The sequence below is a fragment of the Siniperca chuatsi genome, linkage group LG15, assembly GCF_020085105.1.
Source record: "Siniperca chuatsi isolate FFG_IHB_CAS linkage group LG15, ASM2008510v1, whole genome shotgun sequence".
Taxonomy (NCBI): domain Eukaryota; kingdom Metazoa; phylum Chordata; class Actinopteri; order Centrarchiformes; family Sinipercidae; genus Siniperca; species Siniperca chuatsi.
This window is the reverse complement of record NC_058056.1, coordinates 20150378-20171371: the sequence shown is the minus strand read 5'-3', so window position 1 is coordinate 20171371 and position 20994 is coordinate 20150378. Positions and strand designations below refer to the sequence as shown.

General features: G+C 40.8%; 3 protein-coding genes across 4 annotated transcripts; 1 reads left to right on the top strand and 2 right to left on the bottom strand.

Annotated features, from left to right (window-relative positions):
- Positions 1-3893: 3893 nt before the first annotated feature.
- slc35g2a (solute carrier family 35 member G2a) lies at positions 3894-5484 on the top strand. Its single transcript, XM_044167365.1, is given in 2 exon segments — positions 3894-3983; positions 3986-5484. Coding segments are annotated over 2 exon segments (1356 nt in total). The 5' UTR covers positions 3894-3910; the 3' UTR covers positions 5269-5484.
- Positions 5485-7308: 1824 nt separating this feature from the next.
- On the bottom strand, positions 7309-9331 carry LOC122861631 (pentraxin-related protein PTX3-like). Its single transcript, XM_044166318.1, has 2 exons — positions 9049-9331; positions 7309-8148 (listed from the first exon to the last, which is right to left on the bottom strand). Exons 1-2 carry the CDS (start codon positions 9182-9184, stop codon positions 7508-7510), a joined length of 777 nt encoding a protein of 258 aa, XP_044022253.1. The 5' UTR covers positions 9185-9331; the 3' UTR covers positions 7309-7507.
- A 4354-nt stretch (positions 9332-13685) lies between these two features.
- Positions 13686-20778, bottom strand: LOC122861630 (endophilin-B1-like). 2 transcript variants are annotated; one of them, XM_044166316.1, is made up of 10 exons: positions 19840-20778; positions 19456-19597; positions 18022-18150; positions 17789-17922; positions 17497-17589; positions 17221-17304; positions 17099-17122; positions 16725-16814; positions 16206-16306; positions 13686-15490 (listed from the first exon to the last, which is right to left on the bottom strand). In XM_044166316.1, the coding sequence occupies exons 1-10, from the start codon at positions 19894-19896 to the stop codon at positions 14830-14832; spliced, it is 1515 nt and encodes a 504-aa protein (XP_044022251.1). In that variant the 5' UTR covers positions 19897-20778; the 3' UTR covers positions 13686-14829. The 2 variants fall into 2 exon arrangements, with proteins under 2 accessions (XP_044022251.1, XP_044022252.1); XM_044166317.1 differs by lacking the exon at positions 19840-20778 and adding an exon at positions 18310-18350 and having other exon boundaries at positions 19456-19592.
- Positions 20779-20994: the final 216 nt, after the last annotated feature.

Sequence of the window (20994 nt, the reverse complement as noted above, 5' to 3'; positions counted from 1 at the left end):
GTCATTGTAGGCTACAACATAATACATAGCCTACACACATGCTGTTTGGTGGATGCTGAAAAAAAAAAATACTCACAGTGTGGGGCGGGAATCGAACCGTCATCCTTACAGGTGCGTACGGCGTACAGCGTCGGGACTAGCATTGTGTTTTAAGATGTAAAACGACTATTTAATTTAATCTAAATGCGACAACACATGCAGCACAACCCTTCTGTTCTCCTCCATGTGTGCATGTGTGTGTCTGGCGTCACAGGGGCGCATCAACCTAGATAACCTTGGAAATAACATCCCTTCACAGCAGACACACAACCACTCACTTAAACACAAACTAAAGAACACACACACAGACACATATATATATATTACATATATATTTACCTACAAAATAATATATTATGCAGTATATTAGCTTCAATCAGTCTTACTTTTAATAAATAAACTATGACAGCTGCTTTAAGACTGTCCAATCATTAACAGTGTATGAGTACCATTCATAAAGTCATTGGCCTATTAATAGTCCATATCAAAGATGTTATCCTTTTAAAAGCATGTACGCCTTTAGAGGATGGTTATCAAATAAACTATAGTAGAAGAAGCATGTGATTACACCAGGAGGACAGTGTACAGTTTCATTAGAAATTTAATGGAAATCAAAGCTTTATCTGCTGCTAGCCTCACTTTGTGCAGGTTTGGTGTTTGGCTCGTAGCGGCTCACTTTAGGGTTGTGTAAGGTGTGAAACAAGCTTTTGAGAGCAGCAGCAGCAGCAGCAGCATTGCAGAGGTAGGCTGCATCATCCAGAACAGTAAATATTACTGACTGAGAAGAGAAGAGAGGACTCAGACAGGAACATCCTGATCTCTTTTTGCTCTTTGTAGTTTTCACAGAGCAGCAGATCAGCTTTCATTTACCCTTTGGTGAGAGTAAATGACTAGATCTTCTCACGTCATCAGTGCAAACTCATGCCTGTGGTTATTTTTTTACTTCATTCAGCGAAGTGTGAAATGAAACCACAGTTTAATTCAGTCTAGATTCATGCCTTATCTTTTTTTTTGTTGGGGTGATTTGAGAAGGTGTTAATTGAGGCTAAATAGAAGAATAATTCCCTTTCAAGTCAGTACAATTTCCTCAAAACCCATGTTTTCAAAGAAAGTTATTTATATCCTATTTTAAATGAAATAATTTATGAGCATTTTGCCATTAACCAGAGAGAAGCACACAGTTGACAGCACTCACCCTCTTAGCTGCTGCACGTTGTAACATGGCAGTTCAGGCTGATTCGTGGGAATAATCAACATCTCCAGAGAGAGGTAAGGCCACGTAGCCAGCCACAAATTCACAGCCTCCCCTGCTCCTACCAAATCCAAAGGACTGCACCACCAAGGGGGTGAGAAACAGCAGCGAGCTGCCAAAGCCTGCTGGCTTTTACTCTGCTTGCTGCAGATCAGGAAAATATCATGAAACTGAAATGCTGATTTTATAATCTGATATGATGAAACTTGTATGGTAGTTGTTAGGGTTGGGAAATCATCAAATCAACCATCAGAGATTTTGCCATACTGGTTATACCAAGGAAGTATCCCTTAACATCTCTGGGTATATTAGATCATTGTGGGCAATCAATGTGTATGACTGCTTTGTAGCAACAATGTTTTTTTAATATGATTTTTGATCAATGTGATGAAGTACCTTGGTTTGCGTTTAATTTGCTAGATAAGCCACAAACAGATCTTGCCGTCTAGTAACTGTGTCCATAAACAGTTTCTAGGTTGATTATCCAGAAAATGGACTCAATCAAGATATATATCGATATCACATATAACATTTCTTATACTGTGAGCAAAGATTTTATCCATGTCGTCCACGACTAGTATTAATCATGTATTCTTTTAAGCATTTTGCTCTGTCCTTTGATTTATAGCCACGCTAGCAGCTTGGCTCAATAGGAATGGCAATGTCGGTCGGTCAGTCCACCACTGTGGTCCAGTCTAAAATCTCTCAACAATGGATTGGCACAAAATTTAGTAGGCCTACAGACATTCATGGTTGTCTAACAATGTATCCTAATGACTTTGATGATCCCCTGACATTTTCCTCTAGCGCCACCAAGAGGTTGACATTTGTGGTTTTGAGTGAAATGGATAACTACTGGATGGATTGCCATGACATTTGGTACACACATTCATTTCCCCCTCAGGATGAATTGTAATCACTTTGGTCTCTTAACTCTTTATCTCGTGCCAGTGCCATCAGTTCAGAATGTCAGTTTGTTCAATACTTTGATTTATGACCAAATACCTGCAAAACTAATGACATTCCCATCAGCCTCAGCTGTACTTTGTGTTTAGTGCTAATTAGCTAATTTTAGCATGCTAACATGTTAAAGTAAGATAGTCAACATGATAAACATTATACCGGCTAAACATCATCATTTTAGCATTGTCATTGTGAGCATGTTAGCATGCTGACATTAGAATTTGGCTCAAAGCACCACTGTGCCTAAGTACAGCCTGACAGAGCAGCTAGCATGGCTTTTGACTCTTGGTCTTGTTACTAAATTACACATTTTGTGATTACTTAGACTGAGTGTGTAGCTATATCAATAAGTCAAGTGAAGATGTGGTTCACTTGCTGTGGTTGTGGGACTTTCAGTGCTTGATAGACAGTTCATTATAAACCTCTGCATAACACCTTACAAATTCTTCATTCATAAGATGAAATATCTCAACAAAAAGGCAATCGGTTTTATTATTCTGCTTTATTTATCTAAATATTATTTATGTAATATTTAATAGTAGTTCTACAGAATTAGTGTGTGTGGTACACTATGTACACGGACACTAATTCTGTAGAACTGCTATTAAATATTGTGCTTGTACACATATATGGAATTATTTTGTATATAACAAAGACAAGAAGGGAAAGAAATCCAGTGTTAGGTAGCCAAATTACTGCTGAGTAATACTTTGCAACTCAGGGAAATAAGTGAGCACAATGCTCCATATGCCTTTGTATAAATAAATATTATGTCATGTGAAAGTATTCCCCAAATTCATAGAGAAACCAGTGGACTGTTGTGCATTTTACAACCTGAAATACAGCAGTGGGTATGTGCCGTGCAGCACCTGCATGGCCATATTGTTCTGCTGCAGAGAGCTGTTAATACATCGGTTATAAGTTAGTCATCCGTGGAGCAGGACCTTGAAGGGAAAACTTAAAGAGATGGAGAAAGGAAAGGAGGAGGGGTGGGAGATGGTTGAGAAGGAGGTAGGTTAGATGAGACATGGGAGTCATATACCTGTTTTTTATGTAAAAGCTGATATATCTAATATTTTGACAGACTTAGAAATTTCAGAACTGATATGAACAATACTTTTATATTTCTTATTTCCCTGCTTGAATGTATAGAGTGAGGGAGGAGAAAGGAAAGAGGCAAAGGGAGAAAAAATTGTTAGACGGAGAGAGATAAAAGACAAATGAGGCAGGAAGCACTTACGTAACTGTCATTGCCAACAATCTCTAACCCCCCTTGAAGGTCATGTTATCTAAGAAGGCTAAAAGGTGCGATAATAGCATTGCTAATCTGCCATTATGGTTCTGAATGATTGAGCTAAAATGAACTTAATGTGAACTCTCATCACACGGAAAAAACAATTAAAGTGGCGATTGCTCAGATGAGCAGAGCTTACGTACATTCCCTGCCAAACACGCAAGGCACATGGGAAGATGTGAGTCACTGCTATTATTATCTGGGATATTAAAGATATATGAGATATCAAGTGGCATCCCAGAGAGAGACAGTGTGAAGGAAGAAGAGAAGGAGGATTTGCAGGAGTGTGTGTAAAATATTTAATGTATGTGGCTCTAAAAGTGTCCTTTCTCTTCCCTCGCAGGTGTCTGTCAAGTTTTAAAATGGAGTCCACTCACCTCCTGAGCTCTAAGAAGAGAGTAAAGATCCACCCTCACACCGTCACAGCCAAATACACACACACACCCCCTACTCCCCTCAACCTGGAGTACACACACACTTCCCCCAGCCTGGGGACGAAGGCTACGATGACGCTCCATCTTTTGAGGACTTTGGCTCCTTCCTGGAGGAGACGTCAGACAGGAAACAGCTGACGGAGAGCAAGAGGTGGCCTTTGACTCTGTTTGGTTCCAAAGACAAAGACAAGGACACGACTAACAAACCTCAGGCTGCCGGGGGAGGAGATGGGAGTGAAGGGGGAGCGAGAGCAACAAAGGGATCTGGGAGAGGGGTAGGGGAACAGCTGGCCAGTTTTGGGGAGGCATCTGTCTCTGCGTCTCGGCTCACCTGGGTGGGGCTGCTTGGTGCAGCACTGGCTCACGGCTGTTTGATCGTTCTGACCCGCGTGGCCTCTGAACGCTTCAGCCTGGGCTCCCTGTTTCTGCTCTTGGTTCGGTCCATCTTCCAGCTCCTCTCTGTGGCTGTACCACTGCACAGGGGGGAGAACCCTTTTGGACCAGAGGGCTATCGTCTACGTCTGCTCTGTTACGGCATCGCCTACTCTCTCTCTCTCTGCTGCGCCTACTCCTCCTTAACCTTCGTCTCTCCTGGAAACGGCACGACGACCTGGCGCCTGGCAACCACAGCGCTGTCAGCAACCCTGGCCTTCCTGCTCCTGGAGGAGAGGCTGGGATTGGCCGATGGGATCACCATAGCTGCAGGACTGTGTGGTTTGGGGCTTGTGTTACTTCCCACAGCTGACGAGAGCAATTCAGATTCACCAACTGACCCGGTTGTGTTCTGGAGGGGTGCGTTTGGCTGGTCTCTTTCGGCTCTTGCAGGGCTGTGGATGGCTCTGGCACTGGTTGGGTATCGTTCCCTGAAGGAGAGGGTGGGAGTGGGCACTGCTTTGTTCACAGTAAGCTGGACGGGCTGCCTGCTAGCCCCGGCCTCCTTGGTTCTGCTCCAGGAGGGCTGGTCCTGGCCTATGAGTGCCCCAGCTTGGGGCCTGGTTCTGGGCCTGGTTGCCTGCTCGGTAGCAGCCTTTCTGGGGATGACGCATGCCCTCACCCGACTCCACCCGGCTCTGGTCTCCGCCTCTCAGAGCCTGGAGGTACCTGTTGCCATGCTGCTGCATCTGGTCGTGCTGCCATTGGCTCCCACTGCGCCGGAGGTCGTTGGGAACGTGATGGTCATACTGAGTGTCGGTTGGCTGGTAGCGATGAAGCTGCTACCCTCTCGTGGGGGAGGGCGGCGCCAAAGGGAGGAGTATGAGGAGATTCTGGACTCGCCCATCAAATAGAGATCTCTTCTCTCCTCTTCACACCTCCTCCTTGTCTCCCCTCACTCCCTCCTTCATGAGATTGGTTCCAGTGTACATAAGAGACTGCTAAATGTTTATTGGAGCTTTATCTATTTTGTATTGTCCTCTTTGCTTTGGGGAAAGTGCCAATATTGTGTTGTCTGTTATAGTGACTATGTGATGTGATAATAAAATCTCTCTGATGAACACAATGCATTCCTGAAGCCACTTGTAATCAGTATATCGCCTCCTTAAGAGTGTGTGTGTGTGTGTGTGTGTGTGTGTACATGCATTGGCTACATTTCACAAGAGTGTAATGTCAGTCACGTTTACCAGCCAGCTGAGGGTTAGCCAAGGATTGATGCCATCTATTTGGTTGCTGGATGCTGGTGAGAGAGAGAGAAAACAGGAGATGGGAGGCAAGAGAGAGGAGCGAGACACAATCGGAGGAAGATAAATGGGGGTAGAGAGAGAGAAGATGATGGGATTGGCATACAGATAAGAAGCAGGAGAGAAAGGAGAGTGATGGCAGATGACGAAACAGAGATGAAAGAGATGGAAGCCAGGGCAGAAAGCAAGGCTGATGGTGGCTGGGTATTGTACTGTGTCTGGCCAGCTGGCTGATAAAAACACTGTTCTACGTGTGGGGAACAGTCATTATGTCTAATAACTACCTGTCAGACACATAAGCACTGTCACTCTTCTTTTCTGGGTCTTTCCTCTATTTTCTTCATCATTAGCCTCCTGCTTTCTCTTTTTCTCTGTGTAAAAAATGAATGAAGCGCCAACATGAGATGACATGACAAAGCTTCCATTCACTAAAATCCCCACACACACTGCACAGATGGAGACTTTTAAGGAAAACAAGTGCCCCCGCATTTAACAAACCAGTGTGTGTATGTGTGCATGTGTTTGCATGCATACTGGATACCATGATGAAACAGGTTTAGTAGGAAGTCTGAACACAAGCTAGAACTACGATCTGTTTTACTCCACCTCAAAGCTCCTCTGCATCTTGTTAGTTGTGACATTTAAGAAATAGGTCAGAAAAAAAACTTCAGATCTTGCCTTACAAATCTCCACCCAGCTGCAGATTTATAAGGAAAAGTGCACACACACACACACACACACATATACACAGGCATGGGCACAAGTATGCATTCATGCCATGGTTGTAAGCCTTTCATTAGTGAAAATACTCGTGTGATGTCAGTGGGCTGGCCTAATTAAACTCACATACGGTTCAAATGTTCTTTGTTGCTATCTTTTACCCAGTGGTGGAATGTAACTATATACATTTAGTCAAGCACAATCTTAAGGTACTTGTACTTTCCTTGAGTACTTTTATGCGACTCCACTTCTCCTCTACTACATATCATACTTTTTACTCCACTACTACTACGCTACTTATTTGACAGGTATAGTTACTAGTTACTCTGCAAGTTAAGATTTTACATACAAAACAAAACCATGTACAAAATCTCTTTCTTCTTTCTCATTTGCCCAACTTCCCCTCTAGCTCTAATAAAACTCCACAAAACAAAAGTATAAATACTTGAATGAATAAAGAGGTGATCTGGAGCCAAGGACCATCACACAGAAACCGTACATAATACAGTGTGAAGGCCGAACTGTACATAATACACAAAAAGTACCTCCAACACCAGCCACTGTGTGGTCAGTGTAATAGCTCTGGCAAAGTTTCATAAATCATAAACATTCGGAGCATTGTAAGTTGTGGCCTCTATGCGTACAGACTCTTAAAGAAGCTAATGAGAGGGTGAGGCCTGCCCAGAATTAAACACAATCCAAAACCTCTCACACACTTTCTTGTATTTGTCGGTATTTGCAGACATCTCCACAACTTCACAAACATTGAGGTAGTGGTGTTAACACTGGCATTTGCAGGAAAGTATAGAGCACATGCACTAACTCAGACAAATGAAAGTGTAGGCATGTGCATGAACACATAAGTGTGCAGCTCTGAAAATGAGTTGTTTGCTGTGTGGGAGGAGGGAGGAAACCTTTCCATGAGGCTGATTAGGTTGATTAATACGTTTTTATTCATTATAGTAAACTACAACATTTATGGTACATTTAAATTCATTGTCACCAGACAAAAACAAGCTCACATATAAAAAAAGGCCCCTTAAAACACCATTGAAAACTGAGTATGTGTGCAAAATCATTATCACTGTCCCCATTCAATCTTTTATTATTTTTTTCCCTTCTGGGCAATTCATGTGTCGCCTCTGTCCTTCCTCAATGTTCCTGCCTGCTCTATCACTCTGTTCAGCTGCAGGTGAACCTTCTGCAGCTCTGTTGCTATGGCAACCAGGGCCCTTTCCATTGTGGCCATGTCCAGCGGTGAAGTCACTTCCTGCTCCTTCAGGACAGATGGGAATGGCTTCATCCCCAAGCCAAATGCTGCCCCTAAACTCCTGGGTCTCTGTGTTGGTTGGTGTCCCATCCTGCTGTCTGCTGCTCCCGATGGCACCACTCTGTGGCCTCTACCTTCCTCCAGCCGTTTCAGCCGGGCATTCCCCTCATGGCCACTGTGCAGGAGCTGCTGCAAGGTAGTGTTTAACCTCCTCTCCCTCTCTGCTTCCTCTTCCCGGAGCTCCACCAAGCCTTGTTGCAGCCTGACACTCGCCTGATCTGCTTGCGCCGTGCATGCTGACTCCAGGCTGGACAGACACTGCTGGCATGTCTCCTTAGCCAGCTTGTCCACCCGGGTCGTGAGAGAGACCATTCCTCCACAGCATTGCTCCAGAGACTCCAGCAGCATGTTCTGCCTCATGTGGGAGTCCTCCAGAGCAATGAAAAGCGTGTCCCAGCGGGAGAAATCTGCAGCCTGGCATGGTGTGGTTGGAGTTTCCCCTGTAGACAACAACCACAGAGATTAATCAATTATACAGTCCCATAGTAAGTTGAAAAGTTATTAACATTAATATAAACCAAACATAACCAAAATCCGAACATTTATTTTATTTAGTACAATACAATGTTTTACAGTGGAACTTCACTGAATGAATCAGGTACTACCAGTTCGTACAGGGACCAATTGTTAGCACCTTGTTCCCCATAGTACTGGTTTCTTCCACAGTACCTACATTTAAGTACCAGTAAGAACCAGTAAGTATTTTATTGGTTCATACAACAAAGTTACACTGTAAATCCCAGGATGTATTATTAAGTGTTACTGACTAAACATACAGTACAAACATAGACAAACACACAAAAATTTACAACCTATAATTTACACATGCGATACAATGATTCCACGTTAATGAAAACAATTACATGTACCATTCAGTATACTTGGGATATTTTAATCTTTATTTTAATTTCAAAGCATAGTACTTAAAACCAGTTTTCCCTAGCTCCGTTTCAGTTAAAGTTAAAATGAAATGAATGAAAACCTGACATTATAGTTACTCTATTTTGATGTGATCAGAGAGCAGAGATAGTTAGGCAGCTTTTCCAATAGAACTTTTAGAATAAATAATGTACAATGCCACTCCATGACTGGCAGAGATGTTATTTTTAATGTATATAGTGAATACAAGTGGAATACAAGTGGACCCTTGCGGGACAACTTTGCTTACTTTCCAAAACTAATAAATTAATGTGCGTTGACAAATTTCAAAACACATAAGAATGGTTTTATTGGCTTAATGACAACAAGCATGGCAGCTGAGAAGAAATTCTTCACAATGAGCCATCTGTTCAAACAAGCTGGGAACAAAAGAGACAAAAGGACAAATAAACAAAACTCACCCTCCTGCTGGTTCTGTGAGATCTTGTTGTCATAGTTGTCTGCGTAGTTCCCTTCATACTCAACCTCATTCACACACAAGGATGCACCCACGAAGCCAAGCACACACAGCACACGCCAGATCCTGAACACATGCATGATGAAGCTCTGATTGTGTTGCTTGTTAAAAATATCACAAAAGTATTTGATAATATCAGGTGTGTTTATCAACCAGTTTTCTAGCTGCTCTCTCCTCTTTTCGTTACCCCCTTCACTGTATGTAAAGGTCTTCACACTGAGCCAACTACTGCGGGTGCTGAGGTTATAATGAGGGAAGAAGGAGGGAAGTTAAGGAGGGTGGAACAGAGGTGGGGTTGCTGTGGAGGTTGGGTGAGTAATGCTTCGGTGGAGGTAATATGTCAAAAGTCAAACTGAGTGGGATACAGGGGTGTTATGGGGAAAGAGGGAGAGTTGTAGGGATACAGTGAAAGCTGGGGTGGAAAGAAATGAATGGAGGGAGGAGAGGAAGGAGAGAGACAGAAGAGGAGTGAAAAAGGGAGAAAGGAAGACCCACCAAGCAGAACAAAAAACAGTTTAAACGCTTAAAATATCATAACAAATGTGAAGCATGAATATGTAACATTTATTTACACAGGGTGAAGTCTTTCTGTTTCTTCTACCTGTAAGATAACCAAGCTGTCAGTGTGAGGTCAGAATTACACTTTATAAAATCTACCAGACAAATGAAAAGCTTCATTAAAATTGCTTTTTAGTAATCAATGACCAAAATCTAATGATCCCTCCAAATAGCTCTTTTATTTCAAGAATCATACCATTGTTGTGAGTTTCATTCTTAAATCCTCAACAGTCATTTACATTGTTTCCACAGGACATTTCAATCCACACACTCTCTCTAGGTCTGTCTGCCTCTTTAACCTTTTTACTGATGAGCCACTCCCTGCTCTGTGCATCAACACCAAATCCCTTACAATTAAAAATATTGCAACATTGCAGAGTCTGGGTTATATTTTAAGCTTGCAATGAGTTTGTTTTTACCACCTGAAATTAAATTGTGTTGCTAAGCAACACTTTGAAATTTGTTTTTTGGCTGTGATTGTATTTTGTTGCCTGGTTACCTTGTCGATTAAACATTCTCTGAGGAAGAATTAGGAGTTATTGGACTCTTAGGAAGGCCAAATGACCTTATTCTTATAGACAGAGGGCTCTGGTCAACAGGTGTTGGGGTTAAGCAGCAGAAGCAGGACATGTCAAGGTCAAAGGAAAAGCCTTGACCTTTCTACTCTCTGCAGACATCCAGACTGAGCTCCCCCTGCAGATGTCAGCATATCTGGCAATAACTATATATGATTTTCTCACGTGTCTCTGTCTGGCAGGTTGTAATTATCGCAGAGGGACTAAGGTTTATCTCAGGAAAAGAGAAAACCTACAGAGGAAGAGATAGACAGAAAGAGAGAAAGAGAAAGAGAGGAGAGAGGTGGAGACAGAGGAGGATATTTGGCAAGGAAAGGGACAGAGGGACAGAGGAAATTTGTATAATTTTTCCTTTCCTCATTGCAGCAAAAATACCTCACTGTAAGCATGTGAGTGTGCATTTCCCTGGCCCAGTTCCATAAAATGCAAGTAATTAGGATCCCTTCAGGAAAGCAATAAATATATATGTAAGAACTTGCAGTTGTGATTTAAAATTCAGTGTGTTCGAATGTCAGAAACAGTTGATTGCATTTTTTTGTTCTCATCTTGTCCTTATTGATGCCCATCTGAGGCATTTCCACCTCTCACCTTTTCTTTCAATAGGTCATCTTTCTATTTAGGTCATCACATGACTCTATAAAAGAGGAGCTACATTTATCAGCAGCCACCAGACGCTGTTTACCGCCCCCACCTAGACAACACACTTACAGTTTAGCCATCACACAAAACACTCCCAGCTGGCAGTGAGGGGGAGGAGTGATGAGAGATGAAGGATTGATGGAAACATAACAGAGAGAGGAAGATAGCTAGATAGATAAATAATTAGATAGATAGATAGATAGATAGATAGATAGATAGATAGATAGATAGATAGATAGATAGATAGATAGATAGATAGATAGATAGATAGATAGATAGATAGATAGATAGATAGATAGATAGATAGATAGATAGATGAAAGTTGAATTTAAGGAGAGTATTCCTCGTGGATTAGCACTAATTGTATTCCCGACCAGAGAGAATTAGAAGAGAAACAGTTCCTGTCTTCTGGTTTGTCCTGACAAAACCAGAGATGCAAGGGAAAATGGGACAATGGGTGTAGTCAGCAGAACATACATTAGCTAAAAACAGCCGTTTTAAAACAGCAACAGGATTTTACTGATGAACAAACTGCATACTAACACTAACACAGAAAAGTCAGCCAACACAGGACAGTTTTATGAGAACTGGGTGTATCCCTTTTTTTTATATCCCCAATATGTAGGAAGGGGAGGGAAGGAAACCATGGAGATATGATTGAAATACGGTATGCTGTAAAACAATAGAGGCATTGTAAGAATATAGGCAACTTATAATAATGTCTAATGATGTTTAAATGAGTGCATTAGTAAATGATTATGTTATAGTTTAATGCTACTAAAAACAGTGCAGTGAGAGACACAGTTAGGATATAAAAATTAAATCAAAATAATAGATATCTGAGCTAAGCAAAGTCTTACTGTGGACCATGCCCTGCTGAAGCAGAGGTTGCTTCATATAGGGTTATGTGATGTGTTTTCTAACGTTGTTCGGTGTTTTGTAATTACCTCTCAGGTAGGACTCAATATGTCAGTCAATGGGCACAGTTCAAACTGGCTTACTGTACATAAGGAGTACCTTAAGACACTCTAATTTTCTCTTTACATAAATAATTTAGGTGTTAATGCACATGGAAGTAATACTCATTGTTATGCAGATGATAGTTTTGTATATCTGTGGATCTTCTCACCCAGATGCACTTCATAAACTACAGTCCGCCTTTAATATTTTGCATTATCATCTCACTCAACTCAAACTTGTGCTGAATGCAGATACATCTAAGTTGATGTTGTTTTCTTATGCTAGGAGGAAGTCTATAGACATTGTGGAGATTGTTACAGCTCAGGGGAAGACAATAGAAGTAACCTGTTACAAATATCAAGTTATTTGGCTTGATGAATGTATTTTATTTGTAGACACAAATCCTGTTTCTCCTTTCAAGTTAGGAGAAGGCTGGTTTTTTGCTGGTTTTAACCTTTTATTGGTTCTTAATTATAGGGATTTGTTGTATATGAATGCATCAGCACAGTGTCTCCACATGTTGGGCTCTGTACATTGTAGCACATTGAGATTTGTAACCAAATCAAGACCCTTCACACATCAAAGCCATCATGTTTTCTGCTCCAGCCACTTGGAATAGTCTGCAAAATTAATTCAAATTGATTGATTAATCAGATTTTTCTGGCAGAATTCAAAGCAAGTTTAGTGTAAACTCTATGGTAAATGACTCCATTCTTAATTTTTTTGGTTTTAGCCTACCATTAGCCTTATTTCATCATTATTATCTGTCTTTAGTATTGTTTTATCTGTTGTTTGTTTGTGTTGTTTTGTCTGCATTTTGTTATGATGCTGTCTTGGCCAGGTTTCCCTTGGAAAAGAGGTTTCCAACCTCAGTGGGATCTACCTGGTTAAATGTAAGTTAAATAAAAAATAAAATAAAAGATATACTGCATCTATCTATAGCAATATTATCTGTCTGTGGCCCTCAGCAAGAGGAAAGGACCAAGCCAAATATAATTAGAAACATCCCATTTCCCTTTATCTGCTTTCATAACTCACTCATGTCAACCAGACCTGCAAAACATCATTTCAGCTTCCGCTTCCTTCCTGTATCACACATGAAGACCAGAGAGAGCGAGCTGCTGTCTCTGGTGACAAACACAGTGCATACCAGAAATGATAATTTTTTAAAATAAAAATAAGTTGGAATCATAGCAGAGACTTGTATCAGTGTGACGGGAAGAAACTCATGAGCAGCTAGGGACAGATTAAGGATAATCTATTCTTGTTTAGCTGAGTCATAGGAAAGCTACAGGAGTGAAACACTATTTAATCTGCACTGGCTGCACGTCCTGTGAGGCCTTTCTAAAATGTAGCGCTGATATAGTGGTGTGATAGAAGTGTTTATGGTGTTACTGAACCATGAGCGTCCTGACTGTACTCAGATCAATATCACATAACCGGCGCTTAAACGATCTAATCTGTTTGCACAGCCTCAGACGGGAAAGAGGTGGGAGCAAAAGACAGGAAAAACAAACACATTTTCATCAGTTTTTTTAGAGTATTTTTTGTATTGAGGTTGTGGTAAATACACCACCAGACCTCATTATCCTGTTAATACAATACTGCAGCCAGTGAAGCAAGCAACTTCAAGCTTTACAGTGTGTCAGCATGGTTTTAAATATTACTAGACTTGGCCTGGGAACCTTGATCAAGACCTCAACCTGGAAATGATAGTGTGTGTGTGTGGGTAAATTGGGAGGTTTGGCTGGTATGAGAAAGTACATTAGCGAACGGCGAGCAGCAGATTTTAATGAGGAAATAACAGAAACACCTGGACTGGAGAACAAAGACAGAATCCACACTTGACTTGGATTGACATGACATCAGTGTTTGTATTTATTTCCACATCTTCACATGAATCAAGTGAAAACTCCAACCTCGCACTGACATCAACTCAATATACAGCATGTGACTGAATTATGACTGTACACACAGTTTAAAACTGGCAGCAACCTGAATTGTGAATACTGTAGTTATCCATACACACACATCTTTAAGTATTGGGACAAACGCGTAGAGCAGCATAGAGCTGGTGGGCGATTACATCAGTACTCTGCTACGTTAATATGTCCCCAGAGTGGACCCACACCACAGTAGAGCAGGGCTGCCCTCACGTAGAAAATTAACAACATCTGGACATGGAAACCTCTACCCATTTCACCTAGTGGGGGCTTTTAGGGGGTAAAAGGATAAAAGTGAATAAATGTTTTGACTGTGTGTAGGGGGAAACACCCAGAGTGTGTATGAGGAAACATATTTTGCACCATGCTACAGCATAAAGGTCCTGTTCAGCTTGGTGTTTTGTCACACCGACACACGTAAGTAACATGTTTCATGTGGAAAATGACCTCAGCTTCTAGTAACATGAGTCAAGAGGTGGCAGAGTTACATACATGTACATACACCTCTCTTGTCACAGGTTTGGGGAGGCTGTAAACATAAGTGAGTGCACATGGGTTGCTGACAGACATGGACACAGACAGAAACACTCACACTTGAAGTGATGCTTTCACACCAACAATTATATACACATACACTTGGCACAAAGCTTCATTAGTTCTCTCATTTAGCTAAATGTAAAAATAAAGATTTAGTTTCACAGAATGAAAACAACTTTTCACAATCTGACTGTGACTGATACTCAAGTCATAATTTTCATACAACATGAATAATATATGAATATGGCTAAAGGCTAAAATGATTGTGGCACTATTTCACGTTACAACCACTTCACATTATCTTCCCTAATGGATTAATTAATGTTTTTTTAACCATACCACATGTTGTACCACACCAATGATTGTGTATCTGTTCCTTTCTAATACAGTCTGTATTCTCAGGTCTACAATGCCAAATACCACTGGTCTAAATCAGCTGAAGCTCCAATCAAAGTTAAGTCCCAGCTGACATGGCTTTGGCCTGGTGTCACATCCCCCGCCAGACATTAGTCTCTACTGAACCACAGTTGATGACTGCTGGACATCTTCTCCATTAATGGTGGGCAGCTCTCTTGCGGTTTCATTGGTTGTTTGGGGCTCAGCAGCCATGCCATTGGTTGTCAAGGTCTCAATAGCCATGGCACTGGTTGTTACGGTCTCACTAGCGACTGCATTTGCTGTCTGAGACTCGTTTGAGGTTCCACTAAGTCCAGAAGGTGGGGAAGCTGTTGTTCTCAGAATACCTGCATCATTGGTTATTGCAGCTGTTGCTCTGTTGGTTGGTGTGCTGACTGTTCTGCCGAGTACTGAGATCTGATCTTTTGGGTGACTGTCTGAATTTGATGTACAGACATGATCAAATGCTTGGTCGGCCGCTGAACAGTGACTGGTTGCCTGGCCATCAGTAAAGAAGGTGTTGTTGTTATTGTTATTATTTGTCTGATCAGGTGGCTGTGTGGTAACAGAGGAATCAGTTGTTTTTTCAGTTCCAGGCGGTGGATTTGCAGTCCACGAGTCCTGGTCGAAGTCTGGAAGGTGGTGGTCAAATATAGGAATTGGAGTGACCTGATTTAACCCAGCGGGCTCATTGGCTACATGGTTGCTTGTAGATGGCTGATTAACTGCATTGCTAATTGCTGACTGCCAGTTATTGGAGCAGAGGACTGCTGGAATGCTGCAAGGAGAAACAAAATCATAACGACGTTGATGTGAAAAAAATTACTTGCTTTAAAAATTATTCTCAATAGTCTTCTGCTCTCTGTGAGACCAGATGTCCTGGCTTCTACAAATACATCTAGATCTTTTTGCTAATTGGGTTTTAGCTTTGACTTAAAAAAAGGATTGTACTACATGCATTTTAGAGTGGTATTTGGCTTCTGAATTTATCCTTTCTGTTGAAAATAGTTTTAAACCATTTTCCTTCTTTCCTGAGCAAACAAATAAAAATGCCTGTGACCTTAATGAAAGCTCATTGAAAGTACATTTTGTCAGTGTCCTGTGAAAATCCCATAAGTCCAAAATATCAATGTTTATGAGCTTTTAAAAACATTCCTGTTATCAGTTTTGTGATATTGCATTTTTTTGATAATCTGATGGGTTTTAAATTGTTTATATAGATTAAGAAATAGTAGAAAGAAACCCATAAAAAACTTAATCAAAATCACCATAATTGGAGGTACATGGTTTTCAATGGACAGCTGGGAATTGTAACTTGGTAGTGCTGCGTGAGAAAAATTAATTCTTAATTCAGATAAAAAATCTAAAGCATAAAAAATTAAAACCCATGATGGTGTTTCCAAATAGTATAAGGAAGCAATGAGGGACTTCCATGCATTATTTTAATCCTATAAAGATTTGGTCTTTAAGTGTTGTAATCCAGACATACAGACCTGGCCAGCTGTTTCTGAAGCTCCTGAGCATGTTGGTTGCACTGGTGGAAGTAACAGGCCTGAACCTCCACAAAGTCAGTCAGGCTCTGCATGTGGTTGCTCTGGGAAAAAAACATAACAAAACCCCAACACAACACAAAAGATATGGAACAACGTAAATAGTTTGCATTAAAACAACAACAACAACAACAACAACAAAAAAAAAAAAAATAGAGAACATAAAATAAAAACAAATGAAGGTAATTTATTTATTGATAAAATGGCATTTTTACAGATTGGATTCTCTCTATTTGAGGAGGTATTGAATGACCAATTGGTAAGTAAGTTTTATTGTATCTATTTTCTAAAACAGAAAAAGAGTTTTGCTAGTATATGTATATATATAGTTCATGTTACAATTGTTGCAAAAAAACAAAACAACAACAACCTAGCAATACAATAATACACACACTTACCAAGCTTGAGACATAACTGAATCTTATTTTCTATCTTTATATATGTGTGTTTGTGTGCACATACGTGAGTGTTGCTGATTCCTTCCGCAACTTGTCTTGTAATTTCTGACTGTCGGTCGAACAGAGTCTGACAGATCCTCAGCTCCATCTCTGCCTACACACACACACACACACACACACACACACACACACAAAATTGTCTTTTATGGTCTTTCTAATTATTCAGCTTTTTTCTGAAAATTTCACATTTTCACATTAGCAAAAACCAAATTCCTGAAGGGCTTAAGTCTAAATTAACTAAACAATGGAAACTACTAAATAACAGGACCATACTCAATTCTATAATTGCTGGCAGTGTCAAAATAGTCTTCCTCTATTACAGCATGAAGAATATTTATATCAGATCCTGTGTGCATGCAAAGGTAAGCATGAACTCACCTGAGAGATTTCCTGAGCCCACATCTGATTGGAAGAGAGAGACAGAGGAGGACAAATGACTTAATGACCAAACCAAGTTCAGCTGTGCCTGTCAATATTCATGTCCCTTTGGCGTCACTGACCTTTAGCCATTTAACACGCAGGAAGCTGAACATGTAGGAGACATGAGACAAGTAGTCGACGTCCAGCGGGTTTGCATTCAGATTCTGACAAAGAACAAAGAAAAAGCATAAAGGTGAAATGAAAAGATAATATATGTACTACTATAATATATGTATTATATAATATACATAATAATAATAATAATATTATATGTTTTTGGATTGATCCAGGTATGATGTACTGATGTGTATTTAAAGGTGATGTCTGTAAGTGAAGTTCAAGACCCTGTAACTCACTCTGGCCTCTTGGTCAGCCTCATGGGCTTTCCTTAGTCTGGTGTTAGCTATGTCCAAGTCCAAACGTTTATTCACCAACATCCTGCGCTCATCCTATGAACACACACAGACACACTTTTTGAAAACCATGTTAAGTATACAAACAATTCATAAACAACAGGCTGAGCATGAACAAAAGAACAAAGAAAGAGATTAGAGAAGCAATTACTTAGAATGTGACATCCAAAACATACAATTAAGTGCCACAGTCATAATGGTGATGGGTGTGTGCATGCGTTTGTGTGTGTGTTACCTGTATGGCCCTGTATTCCCCCTCAGTGAAAGTTCTCAGAGGGGTGAGAAAGTGGATGTTGGTGCTTTGGACAAACTTCCTCTCTGCCTCGCCAAGATGCTTCTGAGCCTCTCCACACCTGAGCAGTGCCGTTCCTGAACACAAAACATACCGCTGTCTAAAAAGTATCCACACTGACAACATTTCAACATATCCATGTTAAAGAAAGATTATCCACATTAATGTATACTCACCATAGGGTGTATTGGCTCCCATCTCCAGCCCAGCCTGGATCATTTGGTCTCCCAGTATCTCATGTGCTCGAGGCCGAGGTGGGACGCTCCAATCCAGATGCTCATACAGCCGGTCCTCTAAACGTGCTCCTGCTCAGCAGGGATCATAGAGCTCAATTCTGGTTCAAGAGTTATCTTTTCTAAAAAGCCACTGACAATTTATTTCAAATTTTTATATTAGTTCAGGAGATGCATTTGGGCTAATACAAATAACTTCTTAATGTCTGACCCGAGCACACAAACAAATACCTCACAGCTTAGGGTGGGTGTCAAAAACAGGTGTCAGGATACTGCAGGTTAAAAGGAGGATTTAATAGTCAAAGCATGCCATTAACATATCACTAAACATTCTACTTAATCTCCTGCATATGTTTAATACTGTTTTCTACTAGGACAAGCATTGAAAACTGACATTTTATAAAAATAATGTGAAACAAAACAGTAGGCAGCTGCTTGCAAACTGCTGGTCATAACCATAAGCCCATGAGGTATACCTAAGGTAAACAAAAATGATTCTTCAGAGAGACTAAAAGCCCTTGTTGGTAGATAAACAAGACATGATCTGCAAATATATCCTCGAGGAATAAACATATGAGATTATTATTTCTGGCAGCTGAATGGTGCCTTTATTTGATAGATTACAGATCACGTCCACTCATAATTCTATTAGCGGAGGTAATTCAAACAGGCAAAAAAATAACCATCCCTATTTATCTGAACAGGCCATTAAAGTCAAAGCAAACAGAAGAGCACACAGGAGATGTATTTATTGTAGGAGGGCAAACAGAGCTGAAATACTGGGTCCCAGAGGTAAAGATTCATAGTCATTATTCAGTGGTTTTATATAGACCATAATGGCTAGAACCCACTTGTTGTCTACCACTGGTTGTGGTTTGGCGCAAACATGAAGATGGTGTTTATCAGGACAAAATATTTGGCCAATTAATTATCTACATGTACAGTACAACATACTAAATGTACAATTATCATATGTAGGAAATATTTTGTTTTTAATTAGTTCATATGAATTCTCATTGAAGTGACAACCCCACCAATCTTTTTAATTAATATACATAAATACTGGTAGATAATTTATCTCCACATATAAGACAGGAAGTTTGGTTCATCTACAGAAAAACAGGCGTTTTGCCAATACAGTATATTGGGGATGTAAGTACTGCTTATTAGCTAAGGGTCAGTGCAATGACTTAATTAAGACATCAACTCATTCTGACAAAAACAGATATGACATTTAGTAACGTGGCTTTTTTAAATCAAGACTTCATAAATTAAGGACTTGTGAGTGTTCAACTGAATTCCAGACATATAAAAACTTTCAGGACCTGCAGACAACTTAAATAAATACGAATAAATAAACAATTTACAGTCTCTCACCGGGGTTGGGCTGCAGTAAAACCTCAGTCTGGGAGATTATCTGGTCTGTCCAGGTTTTGGTGGCGTCTGTCCGGGCCAGGAGCTCCTCCAGCCCGGGGTCCAACTCTGTCTTGTGTGCCTGGCCAAGACTCTCCCCCGTGTACTGGAGCGGAATTACAGAATAACACTTATAAACATAAAGACTTGTTGAACTAACCGCTATGCATTTTTATGTTATCGTTATACTATCGTTATGGACTGTGACTCGGTGTCCTAACATCGTCATTTATGGTAATATTAATAAACCGCGACCACAAGCATTTTATTTACTAGTTAACGTTAGCAAATTCTAACGTTAATGTTAACCTCGAGTAAAAGTATTTATTTTTCTGGTGGTATTTTTACCTGAACAGCCCGGTTGACGAACTGACCAGCATCCACAGCCAACCGAGTCAAATCCATGACAACGTCCCCAAGGTCGCGCGCTGTCCTCGGTGGTCCAACAGAACGTTAACGGGCCAGCAGGACTGAGTTAGCGTTAGCTATAAAAAGCTCAGTGACCAACAACAGCTAGCTGACCTCGTCATGGCCTCAAACGCTAACCACCACGCTCTGTTAGCCAGATTACGGTCCGTTAACACCAACATGAAGACGACGCAAGTGGAAGCACCTGCGTGTGTGATGGACAGTTTATCCTCCAGCCATGTTGCGTGCACCTTCTGACAAATTGGCTGCGCTTACAACTGGTTTACAGCCTCGGTTTGGCCGTAACGGCTGACCTTTACACCAACGGAAGGTCAGCACAGGAATGTGCATTTAGTTATGTGTAACGTTACCGCTAACTCCCGTTTTCTTATAGGACTTTTAATTTGCTGCCTCAAACGCTAGCTTCATTGGTACATTTAACAGTAAACTAACTTAGCTCTTTAAAAGCTGAATGTATGGACTTGATAGCGGTCTTAAAATGAAAATAATGCCAAAATGTGAATGAGGATCTCCGATATCTTAATGATATAAAAAGAAGTGCCCTTACACTTCCGGTTGCGATTTTCAGAATAAAAGCATAATCTCTACGTGCCTACGCCACTCTACGACTAAACACAGAAACTCCAGCACACTCACTCAAAAGGCCAGTGTCCAGTGCAGGTTTGGACAGCTACTCTTGAGTGGAAGCAAGTATTAAAGGTTTCTATCCAAACGCAAGCTGAAACAGCAGCCATGCATTGACAAAAATGAGAAAAGTAATAATAAAAAATACAGTGACCTTTTGAGAATCTGAACTCATGACTGGACAACAAAAATCTTGCTCACATAAAGAAATTCCACATCACTTACTTCACACTACTATCCTCACACAGTCTTCGTCAGCCTCTTAAAGCTTTCATGAGCAAACACTTTGCTCTTATTGGTGCTCCTGTGAAAAAGGTGAGCTGATTGGACCATTACGTATGTGCAAGAGGAGACACACACACACACACACACACACACACACACACACACACACACACACACAGGGGATTAAAACAATCTGACTGCTAAAGAGAATGTAAGGAGGGTTAA